This window comes from Bubalus bubalis, chromosome 2 (assembly GCF_019923935.1).
Source record: "Bubalus bubalis isolate 160015118507 breed Murrah chromosome 2, NDDB_SH_1, whole genome shotgun sequence".
NCBI classification, from domain to species: domain Eukaryota; kingdom Metazoa; phylum Chordata; class Mammalia; order Artiodactyla; family Bovidae; genus Bubalus; species Bubalus bubalis.
This window is the reverse complement of record NC_059158.1, coordinates 158,678,385-158,696,179: the sequence shown is the minus strand read 5'-3', so window position 1 is coordinate 158,696,179 and position 17,795 is coordinate 158,678,385. Positions and strand designations below refer to the sequence as shown.

General features: G+C 48.1%; 1 protein-coding gene and 1 long non-coding RNA gene across 3 annotated transcripts; one reads left to right on the top strand and one right to left on the bottom strand.

Annotated features, from left to right (window-relative positions):
• Positions 1–7,751: 7,751 nt before the first annotated feature.
• LOC102406202 (ciliogenesis associated TTC17 interacting protein) lies at positions 7,752–13,846 on the bottom strand. Of its 2 annotated transcripts, XM_025278237.3 has the most exons (10): positions 13,720–13,846; positions 13,453–13,545; positions 12,856–13,056; positions 12,521–12,576; positions 12,273–12,359; positions 11,915–12,082; positions 10,186–10,310; positions 9,218–9,294; positions 8,397–8,485; positions 7,752–8,156 (listed from the first exon to the last, which is right to left on the bottom strand). In XM_025278237.3, exons 1-10 carry the CDS (start codon positions 13,742–13,744, stop codon positions 7,926–7,928), a joined length of 1,152 nt encoding a protein of 383 aa, XP_025134022.3. In that variant the 5' UTR covers positions 13,745–13,846; the 3' UTR covers positions 7,752–7,925. The 2 variants fall into 2 exon arrangements, with proteins under 2 accessions (XP_025134022.3, XP_045020523.1); XM_045164588.1 differs by lacking the exon at positions 12,273–12,359 and having other exon boundaries at positions 12,398–12,576.
• On the top strand, positions 8,138–10,797 carry LOC112582928. The gene is made up of 3 exons (XR_003107252.3): positions 8,138–8,270; positions 9,236–9,315; positions 9,714–10,797. It is a non-coding gene; the product is annotated as an uncharacterized LOC112582928 (long non-coding RNA).
• Positions 13,847–17,795: the final 3,949 nt, after the last annotated feature.

The following is a 17,795-nucleotide window of genomic DNA, read 5'->3' as shown; positions in this document are numbered from 1 at the left end:
TGCCACCGATCCACTTGACATTGTCACCAGATCACGTCTTGTCTCTGACCTTGTTCCTTCTGTTAAGAAGGGTTCAGTCTAGCTAAAAGGTCAAAAGGTACCCAAGGAGGCCAGGCAGGTAAGATAAACTATGAGACAGGCTGGGAATGAGAAGAACAGTGCTGGCTCAGTGCTCAATGACAAACGATGCTCAGCCTCAGTATCGGGGGAAGTAATAGGGAGTGGTGGTGGTTTAGTCACTAAGTCGTGTCCAACACTTGCGACCTCATGGACGTAGCCCGCCAGGCTCCTCTGTCCATGGGATTTTCCAGGCAAGAATACTGGAGTGGGTTGCCATTTCCTTCTCCAGGGGATCTTCCCAACCCAGAAATCGAACCCAGGTCTCCTGCATTGCAGGCAGATTCTTTACCAACAGAGCTATGAGGGAGGGAGGGAGGGAATGATGGAGACAAAGGTCATAAACTCTGTCTGAAGAGGGCAGTGCTCACAGAGTTCCAGCCAGTTGTCATGTGAGGATGTGGGTCCACTGTCACTAAGTCGTCTGTTTTGTCAAGGATGCTGGAAAATTTATGCAACATATGCTGTTTGAATACTGGGCTCAAATGTTTTGCAAATATTGGGTGACCTAAGCAAGCGTTTCTATAGGCCAGATTCCACTTTAGGATGATCAATCTGTTAGCTCTAGACCCTTCCAGCTCCCAATCTCTTCTCCTTGCCAGCTGCCAGCTCCTTTATCCCCCTACTTACCTCCCTCGGAGTCTTCTCCCTGCCATGCCCACTCATGTCCTCTATCCTGTATCCTTTCTTTTCTGCCAAGAAGATTCAAAACTAGAATTGTCATGGTGTTTCCAACTCCAAAGTCTGGACCTCCAGACACACAGAAAATCAGGGCTTGTTCCCAAGCCCAGGCTTGATCTGGGATGTGATGTTTCCCCAGGTTGAGTCAAAAACTTGAGCCAAAGCTTGGAACCCCAGGATGGGGGGAGGCAGCCGATTTCCTGGCTCCTCGTTGATGAGAGAGGCTGGAGGGACAGGAGAGGCAGGGGTAAAGGGGTGAAAGGTTGAGTCACGAATGAGAGAGCAGCACTGTGGTTTGTCGCTGTGCAATCCCGTTGCTCAAGTCACCAGCCTTGACCTCTAGGGTTTACACAGGTTTGCAATCACTACTTTGGACTCACGTGGGGTGGCTGGGGGATAGGGCTGGGGTAGGAGGCTGTGATGGTTTAATTTTTGTATGTCAATTTGAGCCATGGGGAGCCCAGTAATTTGGTCAAACATTCTAGGTGTGTCTGTGAGGGTGTTTTTGGAGGACATTAATATTTTAATTGCAAGCCTAGTAGGCTATAGTCCATGGGGTCACTAAGAGTCGGACATGACTGAGTGACTTCACTTTCACTTTTCACTTTCATGCATTGGAGAAGGAAATGGCAACCCACTCAGGTGTTCTTGCCTGGAGAATCCCAGGGATGGAGAAGCCTGGTGGGCTGCTGTCTATGGGGTCGCACAGAGTTGGACACGACTGAAGCAACTTAGCAGCAGCAGTAGACTAAGTAAATCAGATTTCTCTCCCTAATGTGGGTATCATCCGATGAATTTGACAAGAACAAAAGGCTGAGTAATGGAGAATTCTCTCTCTCGATGAGTGCCTTTGAACTGGAACACTAGTCTTCTCCAGTCTTCAGACTTAGTTTGGACTAGAACTTATATATCATCAGCCCTCCTGTTTCTCAGACCTTCAGACTCAGATTGGAATTGTATATGCCCTTGACTCCAGGGTTTTCAGCTTGCAGATCTTGGGACTTCTTTACCTCTATACTCTCATGGGCCAGTTCCTTATTATCTATCTATCTGCCTATCTATTTATATTTTCTGTTGGTTTTGTTTCTCTGGAGACCCTAAGACAGAGGTCTTCCTCTTTGCATTTTTTGAGGCCTGCCCTATAGTTAGGAACTTGGTGAGTGTAACTTAATGACTGATTAAATCCAGCACAAACTCTGCTTTACACAAGAAACAGTATGTGTAATGGTTAAGAGCAGGGCTTTCTGGCCAGTGTCTCCATGAGCCAGAGCTCTGGAAATCTGCATAGTGGTCCCCTCAGAACTGGAGTTGTTGCTGAATACTAAGCCCTACATGCATAGAATGAAACTGCATGAAGCCCAATTCGATCAAAATGGATCACAGACTTAAACGTAAATTTAAAACTATAAAACTTTTAGAAAAAAAGTAAGGGAGGGAATTCCCTGGCAGTCCAGTGGTTAGGATTCTGCATTTTCACTGCTGTGACTCGGGTTCCATCCCTGGTGGAGGGACTTAAGATCCGTAAGCCGCAGAGCATGGCCCAAAACAAAAAAGAAAAAAAAAAGTAGGAGAAAATCTTCAGGATCTAGGACTAGATGAAGACTTGTTAGACTTGACACCAAAAGCGTGACTGATAAAGGGGAAAAGGATGAATTGGACTTTATCACAATGAAAACTTTTGCTCTGTGAACAACCATGTTAAGAGAAAAGCTAAAAATTCAGAGAAAATATTTACAAACCACATATCTGACAAAACACCAGTATCTAGAAATAGGGAACTCTCTTAAAACTCGAGAGTGAAAACACAAACAGCCCAGTTAGAAATGGGCAGGGAGTTCCCTGGTGGTCCAGTGGCTGGACTTCGGTGCTTTCACTGTTGTGACCAGGGATTCAATCCCTGGTTGGGGAACTGAGATCGCACAAGTCTCGTGGTGTGGCCAAAAAAAAAAAAAGAAAAAGAAATGGGCAGAAGTCATGAACACACACTTCACCAAACAGGACATACAGATGGCAAACAAATAAATGAAAAGATGTTCGGTGTTGTTAGCCATTCAGTTCAGTTCACTTCAGTTCAGTCACTCAGTTGTGTCCGACTCTTTGCGACCCCATGAATTGCAGCACACCAGGCCTCCCTGTCCATCATCAAGTCCCGGAGTTCTCTCAAACTCACGTCCATTGAGTCAGTGATGCCATCCAACCATCTCATCCTCTGTCGTCCGTTTCTCCTTCTGCCCCCAATCCCTCCCAGCATCAGAGTCTTTTCCAATGAGAGTTGACTCATTGGAAAAGTCAACTCTTTGCATGAGGTGGCCAAAGTAGCCATTAGGAAAATACAAATGAAATCATAATGAGATATGACTACATCCCAATCAGAGTGGATAAAATAAAAAGTAGTCACAATATCAAATATTGATGAGGATGTGGAGAAACTAGGTCAATCACTCATGTATTGCTTGTGGGAATATAAAATGGTATAACCACTCAGGAGATACTTTGGAAATTTCTTTAAAAATCAAAAATGTGGTCTTCCCTGGTGACTCAGTGGTAAAGAATCCGCTTGCCAATATAGGAGACATGAGTTCCATCCCTAATCTTAGAGGATTCCAGTGCGGTGGAGCAGCTAAGCCGGAGCTCCACGCGATTGAGCCTGTGCTCTGGAGCCTGGCAGCCTGCATACTGCACCTTCTGAAGCCCGTGCTCAGGGACAGAGAAGCCACTGCAACGAGAAGCCCCCACTTGCCACAGCTGGAGAGGGCCCAGGCACAACAATGAAGACCCAGCACAGCCAAAAATAAATAAAATTATAACTCCCCCCAAAAATTAAAAATGCAACTACTATATGATTTAGCAACTGCACTCGTGGGCATTTTTTTTTAAAACTGGAGAAATGATCATTTATGTTCACACAGAAATCTGTACACAAATTTTTATAGCAGCTTTAATTATAAGAGCTCAAACTAGAAACAATCCATACCATTCTTCAACAGGTGAATGGTTAACCAAAGTACAGTACATCCATACCATAGACTGTACTGTGATATTCATACTATACTATGGTATACATGTATCCCAGAGAGGTTAAAACTTATGTTCATACTAAAACCTGTATATGAATGTTGATAACAGCTTTATCTCTAATAGCCCCAAACTAAAATTAGCCTAGCTGTCATTCAACAGGAGAATGGTTAAACTAAGTGCAGTAAAACCATTGATTCCTATTTAGCTGTGAAAGGAACAAACTACTGATACAGTAACTTGGAAGAATCTCCAAGAAATCATGCTAAATGAAAAAAATCAATTTGTAAAGTTTTCATGTTTTACTCTTTCATTATGTAACATCTGTACATAAGTAAGAGTAAAACTAGGGACATCTGAAAAAAAGAGCTGTGGGTTGTGTCAAGGTCAATATCCTGGTTGATTCAAAGCAGAGATTCAAACAGATACTTGTACAGTTGTGTTCAGAGCAACGTTTTTCACAGTAGCCAAAAGGAGGAAATAATTCAATTACCTATCAAGAGGAATAAAGTGCTATATCTATCCAATGGAATATTATTCAGCCTTAAAGAGAAATGAAATTCTGATAAATGCTACCATGTGGATGAACCTTGAAAACATTATGCTAAGTGAAATAAGCCAGTCGCAAAAGGACAAATATTGTATGATTCCACTTACACAAGGCAAATTTACAGGGGCAGAAAACAGGACAATGATTACTACAGGCTGTGGTATGGGGAAAAAAGGGAGCTATTATTTAATGGGTACAAAGATTTTGTCTGGGATGACAAAAATGTTCCAGAAACAGATGGTGATGGTTGTACAACAATGTGAATGTACTTAATGCCAGTGAATTGTGCACCTAAAAATGGTTAAAAGGGTACCGTATATTTTGGGCTTCCCTGGTGGCTCACACAGTATAGAATTTGTCTGCAGTGCAGGAGACCCAGGTTCGATGCCTGGGTCAGGAAGATCCCCTGGAGAAGGGAATGGCAACCCTCTCCAGTATTCTGGCCTGGAGAATTCCATGGACAGAGGAGCCTGGCAAGCTACAGTCCACAGGGGTCACAAAGAGTCAGACACGACTGAATGACTATCACTTTCACTTTATGGAATTCTCCAGGCCAGAATACTGGAATGGGTACCTTTCCCTTCTCCAGGGGATCTTCCCAACCCAGGAATTGAACCCAGGTCTCCCACAATGCTGGCGAATTCTTTACCAGCCGAATCACAGGGAAGCCCCTTTATGTATATATTACCACCAAAAAAAAAAAAAAATGTGGAAAAAATCCTGGTTGTGATATTGTCTTTTAGTTTTTTAATTAGTTATTTTTGGTTGCGCTGGGTTTTTGTTGCTGCATGCAGGCTTTCTCTAGGTGCAGTGACTGGTGGCTACCCTTCCTTGTGGTGCTTGGGCTTCTCTTGTTGCGGAGCACGGTTCTCTAGAGCTTAGGCTCAGTAATTGTGGCATGTGGGCTTAGTTGCTCCATGTGAGATCTTCCTGGATCAGGGTTCGAACCCGTGTCCCCTGCATTGACAGGTAGATTCTTAACCACTGGACCACCAGGGATGTTCCATATTGTATTATAGTTTTCTATATGTTCAGAGAGATATATAGCTTAGGAGTATGGAGTAAGAAGAGGGAGTCATAGAAGTTCTGGGGACAAATGATACAATCTAAAAACAAACTGGTCTTGGAATGGGAGAGAAGGTAGGGAAGTGGCAGACCCCTTCCCAAGTCACCTGATGCTCTGCAGAGGAAGGATGTCTGTGGGCTGGACGTTACTGCCCTCCCTTCCCTCCGACCACAGCAAAGCATCAGGCACTTGAGGGAGCCCTCAAGGTCTCTGCAGGAACATTCTGGGTGCACTGGGCTGGGTCAACCTTGGTTTCAGTTCTCCACGGATGGGAACTCGCAGTGCTTAGGAGGCTCTTCAAGACCCAGCTGTCCCTACCTCACCATGACTGAGCACTTTCACACCAGCTTCTCCCTCCTGCCCCACCCCCATTGTGGATCAGCCTTGCTGGCCTTCTGACACCAACTTGCCATGCTCAGAGCCTTTGCACTTGCCATTCCTCTGGCTTGCTATTCCCACAGCTCTTCACAGGTCTGACTCCTGATCCCAACTCAGCTGAGACATCAGAGAAACCCTCCCTTAAGCCTCCACGCATGAATCCCTTTCTGTCCATGACTCGGCCATAATTGTTTTCATAAAAATATCTGAAATTTCACATAATAAATGATCTTTTGTGTTTGCTGTCTGTCTCCTCATGCTATCTGCAAGTGCCGTGAGGACAGAAACTTGGTCTTGTCCCTGCTGATCTCCAAGTGTTCAGAACAATCCTGGAGCATGGAAGGAACCCGATATTTGTTGAGCTGATTGCCTGACTGAACGAAAGACCTCATCCTCTATAGCTGTTGCTATCCAGGCTGATAGCCGCTAGCCACGTGTGGCTATTTAAATGGAAATTAATTAAAATTAAAGTAGAACTTCAGTTCCTCAGTCATATTAATCATATTTCTAGTACTCAGTGGCCACATGTGACTTGTGGCTACCCTACTGGACATTGGCAGGTAGAGAACATTTCTATCATTACAGTCTTGTAGATATTGGTCCCTCTTGTCCACTGGAGTGCAAAGCTCTGGGACCCTTGTCTCTTAGCTGGTGGGAGGAATGAACAGATGGAAGGATGGAGTCTATGTACCAATTACTAGCTGCCACATTGGGGGTGGCCCCCTATTTGTTACTGAGTTGTATTGGGCAGAAACAAGTCACTGGCCAGAACTGTCATTAACCAAGGAGCCAAAAAGAGGTGATGATCGCCTGCCTACCCTTTGTAACTGGGGACTCTCCATGCAGTTTAGGGGTTCCTATGTGTAGTGGAGACTGGGGGGAAGAAGGTAAGCTGGTGGCATGGGGAGGGAGGGAGGGTTGGAAAGCTTCCGGAGTGTTGTTGAGCAAGGCTGCTGGTGAACACACTGACTTCTTTGTTTCTTTGATGGTAGCCGGCAATTATGCTGAGTGGGCTCTATTAATTATTCTGTTTGCCAAAAGCCCCGCCCCTCTATCCTGACTAACCTAGGGACTAAAAATGTGGGGTTTTCTTATTTTGTTTATTTCGCTGCATCAGGTCTTAGTTGCAGCCTGTGGGATCTTTATTTGCAGCATGCAAATTGTTAATTGGGTTAGGGTTAGGGGAATCTTAAGGGCTTTCCTGGAGGCTAAGCAGTAAAGAATATCCCTCTACCGATGCAGGAGCCCTAGATGCTGGTTATATCCCTGGGTTGAGAAGATCCCCTGGTGAAGGGAATGGCAACCAGCTCCAATATTCTTGCCTGGAAAATTCCATGGACAGAGGAACCTGGTACTCCATGAGATGGCAAAGATTTCCAGTTGAAAAGAGTCCCACATGACTGAGCTATATTGAACACAAACACACACAGTGGGATCTAGTTCCCTCAGAAGGGATCCAACCAGACCTCCTGCAATGGGAGCTTGGAATCTTAGCCAATGGGCCACCAGAGAAATTCCTAAAATGTCCATTTTGGGGATCCAACATCCAGGTTTGAATCCTATTTCCCACGTGTTAACTCTGTTAACATTTTCGTGCCTCTATTTTCTTATTTGTAAAATAGGGATGGTGGCGGTGTAGTCGCTCAGTCGTGTCGGACTTTTGCAACCCCATGGACTGTAGCGCCAGGCTCGCCTGTCCATGGAATTCTCCAGGCAAGAAAACTGAAGTGGGTTGACATTTCCTTCTCCAAGGGATCTTCCCGACCCAGGGACCGAACCTGGGTCTCCTGCATTGCAGGCAGATTCTTTAGTGACTGAGCCCCCAGGGAAGCCCAAAATAGGGATATTGATCATAATAAAAACCTAGGAAGAAGGGCTGAAAATCGCTCGATAAACCCTGTTCACGTTTCCTATGTTTAGCCCCAGACGCTGGCCAGAGAAGGATCCGGGTCACAGCAGAGGCTGGGGAGCGCCCCGTTTATTCCCATTAGAAACCGCAGGCAGGAAATGGTGCCTCCGGGGTGCGTCCCGCCCGCGTCCCGTCCCAGCCCAGCCCTGACGCCCCCGCTTCCCGTCCAGTGCCCGCCAGGGAGGCCCCGGGCCCGCCGTGCTTCCCGCCTAGGCCTCGCTTCGCTCCGGCTCCAGCTCGCGAAAAGGGCTGGGCCGGTTGGAGGAGCGCAAGGCTGGGGTGGGCGAGCGTCTCTTGGCGAAGGGGCCGAAGTACTCGGCGGCGAAGGTGACCACGTCGACCGGCTGGCGCAGCAGCAGGAAGAGCAGGAAGTCGGAGATGAGCGCCTGGGCCTCGGGGTGCTGCCGTAGATAGCTGTTGTGGCTGAGACGGAGCTCCTCCTGGTGGTGCCGTGAAGAGCCTGAGCTGGACCCGGACTCCCGCTCCCCTGGGGCGCACCCCTCTCCTTTGACCCATGGAGGGATTAGGAACGCTGGGGTCCCCAACCCCTCGGGGTGCAGTATTTCAACCGGGCAGGAAAAGTGATGACCAAGGGTGGAATATATGCCCAGGGCGGGGGTAGGGGGTTAAGGGGGTTGGGGAGGGGTGGGGACCTCAGGCTGCCTGCAGCCGCTCCTCACCTTTCGGTCCAGGAACCGCGAGTAGAGCTCCAAGTCCTCCTCCCACACCAGGGGCTTCTTCGTAAATACTGGGCGAGGCTCAATATCATCTGAAGGAGTCCCGTGGGAGGAAGGTGGTAGTGGTTTAGTCGCTAAGTCGTGTCTGACTCTTTGCGACTCCCACGGACTGTAGCTCGCCAGGTTCCTCTGTCCATGGGATTTTCCAGGCAAGAATAATGGAGTGGGTTGCCATTCCCTTCTCCAGGGGAATCATCCCGACCCAGGGATAGAGCCTGGGTCTCCTGCGTTGCAGGAAGATTCTTTACCGACTGAGCCACCAGGGAAGCCCCTGGGTGGGAGGAAGGCTGCATGCCTATTCCGACCCCAGAACCTTCCTCAGATATAGAGGGATGACTGGAGGACACCTGTTCTAGGCAGGCTCAGGGAAAACCTCAGGGTTCTGGCTGCCCATAAGGGCAGAGTTCCCAGCAAAGTGATCCTCTCCTAATTAGGGACAGGGACTGGAAAACAAGGGCTTCTCTCGTGGCTCAGATGGTAAAGAATCCGCCTGTAATGCAGGAGACCTGAGCTCCATCCCTGGGTTGAGAAGATCCCCTGGAGAAGGAAATGGCAACCCACTCCAGTATTCTTGCCTGGAGAATCCCCATGGACAGAGGAGCCTGGCGGGCTATAGTCCATAGGGTTGCAAAGAGTCAGACATGACTGAGGGACCAAGCACTTATTGGAAAGCAAAGCCTCTGTGTCTCATTTGGCCTCCCACCCCAGAGATGGCGCACTCAAGGCAGCCCCTGCACCCTGGGAGGCTCGGCGGCTTCACTCACCCTCTTCCCTCAATACAGGCACCTTGGTGATCATGCAGCACCCCGGGGAGCCCACCTGGATCCTCTTGGCCAGGTGCCTGGAGTGCAACACGGAAAAGGTGTGAGTCTTCCTATACCAGCCGGCTCCTTTGAAGGGTGTCCTGGGGGCCTCCCTTTACTGCCGTCCTCTCCCCCTCCCCCACTTGTCTTTGAGTTCCAGGGTGCTGTTCATGTCTAGATCCCCAGATAATGGGGACTGTGTCTACTTTGAAGATGTGTGCACATGTGCAAGACCTTTATAGGTGTGCGTGCTAATAGAACCACGAAAGAGTTCCCTGGCACACCAGTGGGACTCCACACTTTCACTGCCAAGGGACTGGGTTCAATCCCTGGTTGGGGAACTAAGATCCCACAAGCCATGAAGTACAGCCAAAAAAAAAAAAGAAATGGCAAGCCAATTTATGAAATAAGGAAAGCCAACAAAGTTCTAATTTGTTTGTTTGTTTGCTTTTCCCAGTTGGTGATTCTGTCAGTACCTCCGTGGAAATTTCAAGAAACAAAGCTCTTCTCCCTTCCCGAATTTTCTCAGGATTTCGGTGCCTGTGCTTTGCTGGTGACAGCTTGGCAGTGTATTAAGATGCTTCCTCCAACCTGATGATCTTATCGAGTGAAAAGCTGTTCAAACTTTTGTGTTTTTCAATATTACATCCACACCTGTGGCAGCTACTTTAGCTATCCCCTGTGAAGTTGACCTTGACTCCCTCAGCTGTTCAGGGCTCTTTGATGAGATTTGGGAGGCATTGTGAAGATCAGGAAAATGAGTGAGTATATGGAAAAAGGTGAATGAGTGGGTAACGCTGGGGGCACTCCGATCTCAACAACAAGTCTCCCTGGTAGTGAAGGAAGACTTGGCCCTTCTCCGCCCAGGTGACTGAGCTCCCATGTTTGTGCTCAGTACTGCCCCCTTGGCCTCACCGACAGTAGCTCACCCATCAGAGAGCAGGTAGAACTGGCAGGACATGGGGATGCCTTGTTCTGAGTGTACCATCTGCTCCACAATGAACACTTCCACCTGCTGATGGCCCACCTGGATTGTCTGGGAGCCCAGGGCTTGCTGGCAGCAACAGAAATGAAGGGAGGGAGGTGAGGCGGATGCCCACCAGGACCTCCCCCTGCATCTCACCCTGCCCCTCTCTCCATCTTGTAGCTTCATTGCTTGTTCACTGGTGATAAGCAACCCTTGGCTGTCCAGACCCTTAGGCTCCACAAGATTTGGGTTGAAGCCCCGGGTTAAGTTGAGGTCCTCTCATAGAGAGCCAGCTCCACCCTGCTCCTGCCTCAACCCCTGTCCATGCCAGCTCCATGACCAACTGCTTCTAGCTGGCAGATTCTGTAACACCAACTAGGTGTGAGTGTGGGAGAGGGCAGGGGTTGGGTTACTGGGGGGATAGAAGGTAGTGAGGCTCTAGAGAGGGACTTTTTTATTGTTCAGTTTCTAAGTCGTGTCTGACACTTTGCAGCTTTATGGACTGCAGCATGCCAGGCTTCCCTGTCCTTCAATATCTCCCAGAGTTTGCTCCAATTCATGTCCATTGAACCAGTGATGCCATCCAACCATCTCATCCTCTGTTGCCCCCTTCTCCTCCTGCCTTCAATCTTTCCCAGCATCAGGGTCTTTTCCAATGTATTGGAGGCTCTTCACATCAGGTGGCCAAAGTATTGGAGCTTCAGCTTCAGCAACAGTCCTTCCAATGAATATTCAAGATTGATTTCTTTTAGGATTGACTGGTTTGATCTCCTTGCTGTCCAAGGGATTCTCAAGAGTCTTCTCTAGCACCATAGTTCAAAAGCATCAATTCTTCCGTGCTCAGCCTTTTTTATGGTCCAAGTCGCACATCTGCACATGACTACTGGAAAAACCAGTTTTAACTATATGGAGATTTGTTGGCAAAGTGCTATCTCTGCTTTTTAACATGTGGTCTAGGTTTGTCATAGCTTTTCTTCCAAGGAGAAAGAATTGAGACTGAGATTTGGGGCTGTCTCAGACCCATGCAAACTACCTGTTGTAATTAAAACTTAAATCCCTATTACAGCTATGGCTGCGAGGAGAAAAGTGCTAACATAAAAACATTTCAGAGAAAATTGGGGGGACATGGTATGTGCCTGTTTGTGCAAACTTATTGCTGTTTGTCATGTTTGTGACAGAAGAGACTCCCGTGTCATTTACAAAGCTGGTCAAATCAGCCCCCAAAGTGTATGTCCACAGACACAGCTTCAAAATCACATACTGCAGGAAGTCCTAGGTAGGTTGGTGATGAAAGTTTAGCCAAAATAAAGAAGCACCCTTCGGGGCTGAGACATAATAAAATAAAATTCAAGTGAAGTTGGAGATTTAAATTTCCTGATGTTTAAAAAAAGTCTCTAAAAGTGGCCCCACACTATGTTTTTTTTTCCTGTATTGACTTTTGTGCAAAAAGCATCACTTTCTTCCGTTGCTCCCACCTTTTTAGTCCCTATCTTCCTCACGCCACTTGCCTTGGTCTTCTCTCTAACAAATGCAATCTTGTTTTCTCCTGCCCTTGGAAGTTTCACCCCCACACGCCGGGGTTTATCCCGACCCCACCTGCTCTTCCACTCCACAGCTGCCTTTTCTCCCAAATCAGCTCTGCCCCTCTAGTTTGCCCGCAGACCAAGTCCCCACCCAGGGAGATGGCTCACGTAAGTAGAACAGCAGAGTTTGCCTTCAGTGTCCAAGGCCAGGAAACGGGCGTTGCTGGGCACCGTATGCCGCCAGGCCATCACCCTCAGCAACACCAGGTTAGCGGCCTGGGAGACGAAGCCCTCAATGGAGGGCCTGGGGAAGAAAGTCACTTCGGTCTTCACTTCCTGTTCAGGACAAATCTGGGTCAGGGACCTTGAGCTGGGAAGTAGGGGGAGGTTGGGCAAGCCAGATGTTGAGCATCCGGTCCAGTCCCTATGGTTCCCAGGGCAGGCTCCTGGCCTGACACCATCTGTCCCCTGTTTGTGGTTCCAAAGAGGATGTTGAGTTATGGCTCCCACCTGGCTCTCACCTTACCTCACCCTCCTTGACCATTCTGGTCATGGCCAGCTGATCATCCTGCTTCAGCAAACTCATCTTCTGTTCCATGGGGAGAATGTGGAACTAGGGGCCAGAGCAGGAGGGGAGAATCAGGGACTCACCGACTGTATATGAGTGAGATCCCCCGGAGGCCACCTTGTCCGTCCTCCATAAAGAGAAAACCGAGGAGAGATGTGGATAGAAAACCTTCCATCTGTGGTCAAGGCTGGGGGCCCAGGAGGTACCTTGATGAACTCCTGACTCTGTTGTTCCACAACCTCCAGTTTCCACGAGAGATAGGCTGGGGGGAGGGAGGTGGAGACAGGGCTGGAGACTGTGGGAAGGGCAGGTGGTGGCCTGGGCTGGACAACTCAGGAGTAGGGTGGCCACAGGTCAAAACTAAGACTGTGATTATCTTGCTGTCACCCCACAACCCATGCTTTCTCTTTGCCTTGTTCTAGTCCCAAGGTGAAATCAAAGGGTTGGTACTGAGTGAACGTCTTGGGAGTTAGGGGCTGGGAGTGGGGGGCAGGGTAGGACGGTAGGGGTTGGGGGGGGTGGCGGTGGTCAGGAACTCTACCCAGAAGGGAGCTTCCGCAGAGTGTTTTGTCCACGAAGCCTCGGCTGGAGGCATGCACGAAGGGGAAGTACGTTATGACACCAGATTGGTCTTTGTATTTCCCTCTCTGCACCTCAATGGTCAGCTCTCCCTGAGGCTCCCCTGTGTCCGAGACCATGACCAGAGTCTCCGAGAAGAACAGCAGCAGCAGCTCTTCCTGCCCTGCGGAGTGAGGGTCCCGTGGGAACAGTTAAAGCCCCAGCTCCTAGCCCTCAACTCTCTGACCCCCTGGCCAGCAGTGCCCCCATGGTCTCCACCCACCCTCTCCTCATCTCACGTCTCCCAGGCAGCCCTTGCCTCCCCTCCATTGGCCTCTGCAGGGGTCAGAGGTGAAGACACACCCACCCCTCCTCACACACACACATGCACAGCGATCCCCACCCCCACTGTGTCCCTGGGGTCTTCCATTAGTTGAAGACTATCAACCAATATGCTTCAGGCCCTTTCTGAGTCCCTGGAGATTCAAGGCTGAGAGAGGGGTGGCCATGTCTGGGCTTTCTCTCCTCCCTCTGGTCCACAGTTTTGTCCACCCCCTCCACCCTCACCGCCCAGGCTCACGGAGGGAGTTGAGGAAGTGGATGGCCTCAGCATTGGCCTCTGGGGGTGGCAGATTCTCCTGGGTTGAGGGTTGGTGGTCCTTGGCTTTGGAGCCTATGGAGAGAGGAGAGGCTGAGATGGCAGATGGTGGGCCCTGAGAAAGACAGTGATGGGGCCAGAGTCCCAAGAGTAGAATCTTCCAAGGCCACCCCAAGGGGGATGATGAGGGAGAGATGCCCCCCTCACTTTCCAGGCCCCCACCCCCCAACTCCTCAGCCCCCTTCTCACCTTTGGATTGAACTTTAGAGGACATGCTGCCTGCTGCTACCCGCTTTGTATCCAGATGTCTCCATGGCAACTGGGAGCTCCCTACCGCCTCTTAAAGGGCCATCAACCCATTTCACTAAACACCCAGAACTTCGAGTAGCTGGTTGGAACTGTGACTTCTGGGCTAAGCCCAAACTTGAGGTACTGTCCAGCAGAGGGAGTATTTGACATTCTTAGGTGGCAGAGGGGATGACATGAGCATTTACAATGACCTTGGAAGCTGTAACATACAACTGTACTTTGGAGTTCAGTTCTTACTGGGATTGTAAATAGAACCAATACTTTAAAAAAAACTTTAAATTTTACTGTATTTATATGTATACTTTTATTAGATTGCATTAAAAGTACTTGGGAAGCTGGTTTATCAATTTGTTAAAAAAAATTGAGAATTATTTTTCCTTTATTTTTTCCAACGTTACCAGGATATGTTGTTCAGTTGCTTAGTTGTGCCTGACTCTTTGCAACCCTACAGACTGAAGCATGCCAGACTTCCCTGTCCTTCACTGTCCTTTGAGTTGATGATGCCACTCAACCATCTCATCCTCTTTTGCTCCCTTCTCCTCCTGCCCTCCATCTTTCCCAGCATCAGGGTCTTTTCCAATGAGTCAGCTCTTTGCATCAGGTGGCCGAAGTATTGGAGCTTCAGCTTCAGCAGCAGTCCTTCCAATGAATATTCAGGGTTGCTTTCCTTTAAGTATTGACTGGTTTGGTCTCCTTGCAGTCCAAGGGACTCTCTAGAGTCTTCTCCAGCACTGTGGTTTGAAAGCATCAATTCTTTGATGCTCAGCCTTCCTTATGGTCCAACTCTCACATCCACACATGACTACTGGAAAAACCATAGCTTTGACTATACAGACCTTTGTTAGCAAAGTGATGTCTCTGCTTTTTATAATTGGCATATAACAATCAGTTGCTTTTAAAAAAGTAGTAGAATATATGGAATGAATAAATAAGGCACAAACTGCCTAAAGCAGTTTTAATTTTGTAAAGAGGACATATTGTTAATTGAAGTCCCCTTAAAAGTTAATATTAGCTAGGACGTCCTTGGTGGTACAGTGACTAGGAATCCAACGCATGGAACATGGGTTTGATCCCTGGTCCAGGAAGATTCCACACACTGAGGAGCAACTAAGCCCGTACACCAGAAGTACTGAGCCCAAGCTTTAGAGCCCACAGGTTGCAACTGCTGATGCCTGAGCACCTAGAGCCTGTGCTCTGCGACAGAAGAAGCCACTGCAATGAGAAGACCATGCACACAACAAATAGCCAGCGCTCACTGCAACTAGAGAAAGCCTGAGCACCGACAAAGGCCCAGCACAGCCAAAAATAGATAAATACATTTAAAAAGCATTAGCTAGGTTTATAATTAGAATGATGTGACAAAATTGAACTTAGACGTTTTAAAAATACTTATGTTTTAAAATTTGCATTTTAAAACATCGAGCACTAATTTTTAAAAGCCCAAGTGAATTCTGAATAAGTCTTTCTCTGCACATGAGCCACCACCGGTGGCATTAAGAAAATTCACAGCTGCTTTGGGAAGTGGTTTGTTAGTTCCTCAAAATATTAAATGTGAAGTTACTATATGACAATTCCACTCTGAGGTGTATACACAAGAGAGCTGAAAACATCTGTCCACATAAAAACGTACACACAGATATTCATAGCATCATTATGCAGAATACACAAAAAGTGGAAACAACCCAATTGTTCATCAACTGGTGAATGCATAAACAAAATGTGAGATAGATAGATAGATATAATGGAATATTGTCCAGCCGTAAAAAGGGGTGAAGTACTAACACATGCCATAATATGCTTTAACCTTGAAAATGTATTGAGTGAAAGAAGCCAGTCACAAAAGACCACATATTGTATGATTCCATTTATATGATTAAATGCCCAGAACAGGCAAATCTATGGAGACAGAAAATAAATCAGTGGTTGCTTGGTGTGGGGGAAGGGTGGGGCGTGGAGGCAGGCAGGCACCTGACACCAGAAGGTCCCAGGGTTTCTTCTGGGAGTGTTGAAAATGTTCTAAAATTAGATTGTTGGCAGTAGCTGCAAAACTGCACATATATTAAAACCCACTGAATTGTATACTTTAAAAGGGTGTCATTTGTATTATATAAATTGTATCTCAATAAAAATAATAAAAAGATGATTTAAAACAAACCTATTGCTTTCATGTGTGAATTACATAAAGTTTGACAAAATCTTTTCTATTAGGCAAAGTTTAAAAAAAAAAGAAGAAGAAGCAGGGACTTCCACAACAGTCCAGTGGTTAAGACTCCACTGCAAGGGGCATGGGTTCACTTTCTAGTCCAGGAACTAAGGTTCCACATGCCATGCAGCAAGGTCAAAAAAAGGGCAAACTGCTATTTTTTGTTCCTTAAGGGATGCTCACTGAACTGAACTGAACACAGTCCCCCTCCTTATTGCACCCCGTATCCCTGCTGTTCTGGACTCCTGGCCTGAGGGAAAATTTGCTCCCTGAGCCCTCTATCCCTTAGAGTTTTTCTCCTGTCACTCCAGCTCTCCTTCACCTCCCCTTGCTCAGGCTCTCCAGTTGCACAGAATCCCCCAGTTACCTGTCCTGACAGGCTCCCGCCTCCTGTGGGGAGCTCTCTCACTTCCCCTAATTCCCTTCCCCTGGGTTCTGGCTGTTTCCTCCTGGTCGCTTAGGGGAAAGAGCAAGTTGGCAAGGTGGATCACAGAAGGATCAGACGAGATCGGGCGCGTTCAGGGTGGTATGGCCGTAGACTCACAGAAGGATCAACATCCAGTTTCTTGTCTATTTTCTTAGTCATCTGTTAGGGACCCTTGTTACCACTGCTGCTTAGGGCCTGATAGACCAGTGGAAGGATGCTCTGGAGAAGTTGACGTACTAGCTGTGCAGCTGTGTTGGACAGGTTGGCCTCTCTGAGCCTGTAGCGTGGATGGCCAGTGCCCTCCCAGTGGCTGGGGTGGGCATCTACTGAACAACAGCCACTGCTGCAGAGAGGGTGCCCTATGTGCCCGGCTCTACAGGGTGTAACTCATTTAATCCTTCCAATCAGCTTCTCAGGTGGTGTGAGCATCAACCCCATTGGACAGATGAAGAGTGGAGGCACAGAAAGGTTAAGTAACTTGCCCAAGGTCACCCAGTTAATAAATGGAAGACGTGGACTTCACCCCAGATGGGCTGGCTTAAGTCCATGTTCTTAATCACTTTGCCCTATTGTCCCTGATAGACTGTGGGTGTGTGATAAGTTGCTTCAGTAGTGTCCGACTCTGTGATCCCCCGCAAGGCTACTCTTCCATGAGATTCTCCAGGCAAGAATACTGGAGTAGCTTACCATGCCCTCCTCCAGGGGCGACCGAGGGATTGAACCCATGTCGTGTCTCTGAGGTCTCCTGCATTGGCAGGCGGGTTCTTTACCACTAGCATCACCTGGGAAGTCCTCTTGTCCCTGATAGACTAGCACTAAGTGCACCCCACTCCAGTACTCTTGCCTGGAAAATCCCATGGACAGAGGAGCCTAGTAGGCTGCAGTCCATGGGGTCACTAGGAGTTGGACACGACTGAGCAAGTTCACTTTCACCTTTCACTTTCATGCATTGGAGAAGGAAATGGCAACCCACTCCAGTGTTCTTGCCTGGAGAATCCCAGGGACAGGAGAGCCTGGTGGGCTGCCGTCTATGGGGTCACACAGAGTCGGACACGACTGAAGAGACTTAGCAGCAGCAGCAAGTTTTTTAAGAACAGTAAGAGGAAGAAGAGACTACTGTTCATGGAACACCTATGTGCATTTCATTTGGCTCCCCAGCCACTCCAGAAGAAGGCTAAGAGACAGAAGTCCCCTGTCTGGTGCTACCCATGGTTGGTCAGAGTCTGTATTCAAATCCAGACCAGTCCAAGTCCTCTCTCTCCCACATTGTCCCTGCTTTGGCCCAAGCCTAGGGTTTACTGACCATCAGGGTTAGCTTTCCACCTGCTTCCAAAGACTCCATTTGTGGCCAGGGCCTTGGAGGACTAGGATGACCCCCTCCCCCAA

Bases quoted from the DNA above. Each gene is read 5' to 3' on its own strand.
- LOC102406202 (XM_045164588.1), bottom strand. From the start codon at position 13,744: ATGTCCTCTAAAGTTCAATCCAAAG. The intron at 10,311-11,914 runs GTGAGCCATCTC...TGTTGCTGCCAG, and splicing joins AACTCTGCTGTTCTACTTAC to CAAGCCCTGGGCTCCCAGAC. The intron at 8,157-8,396 runs GTGAGGAGCGGC...CGGCACCACCAG, and splicing joins CGCGGTTCCTGGACCGAAAG to GAGGAGCTCCGTCTCAGCCA.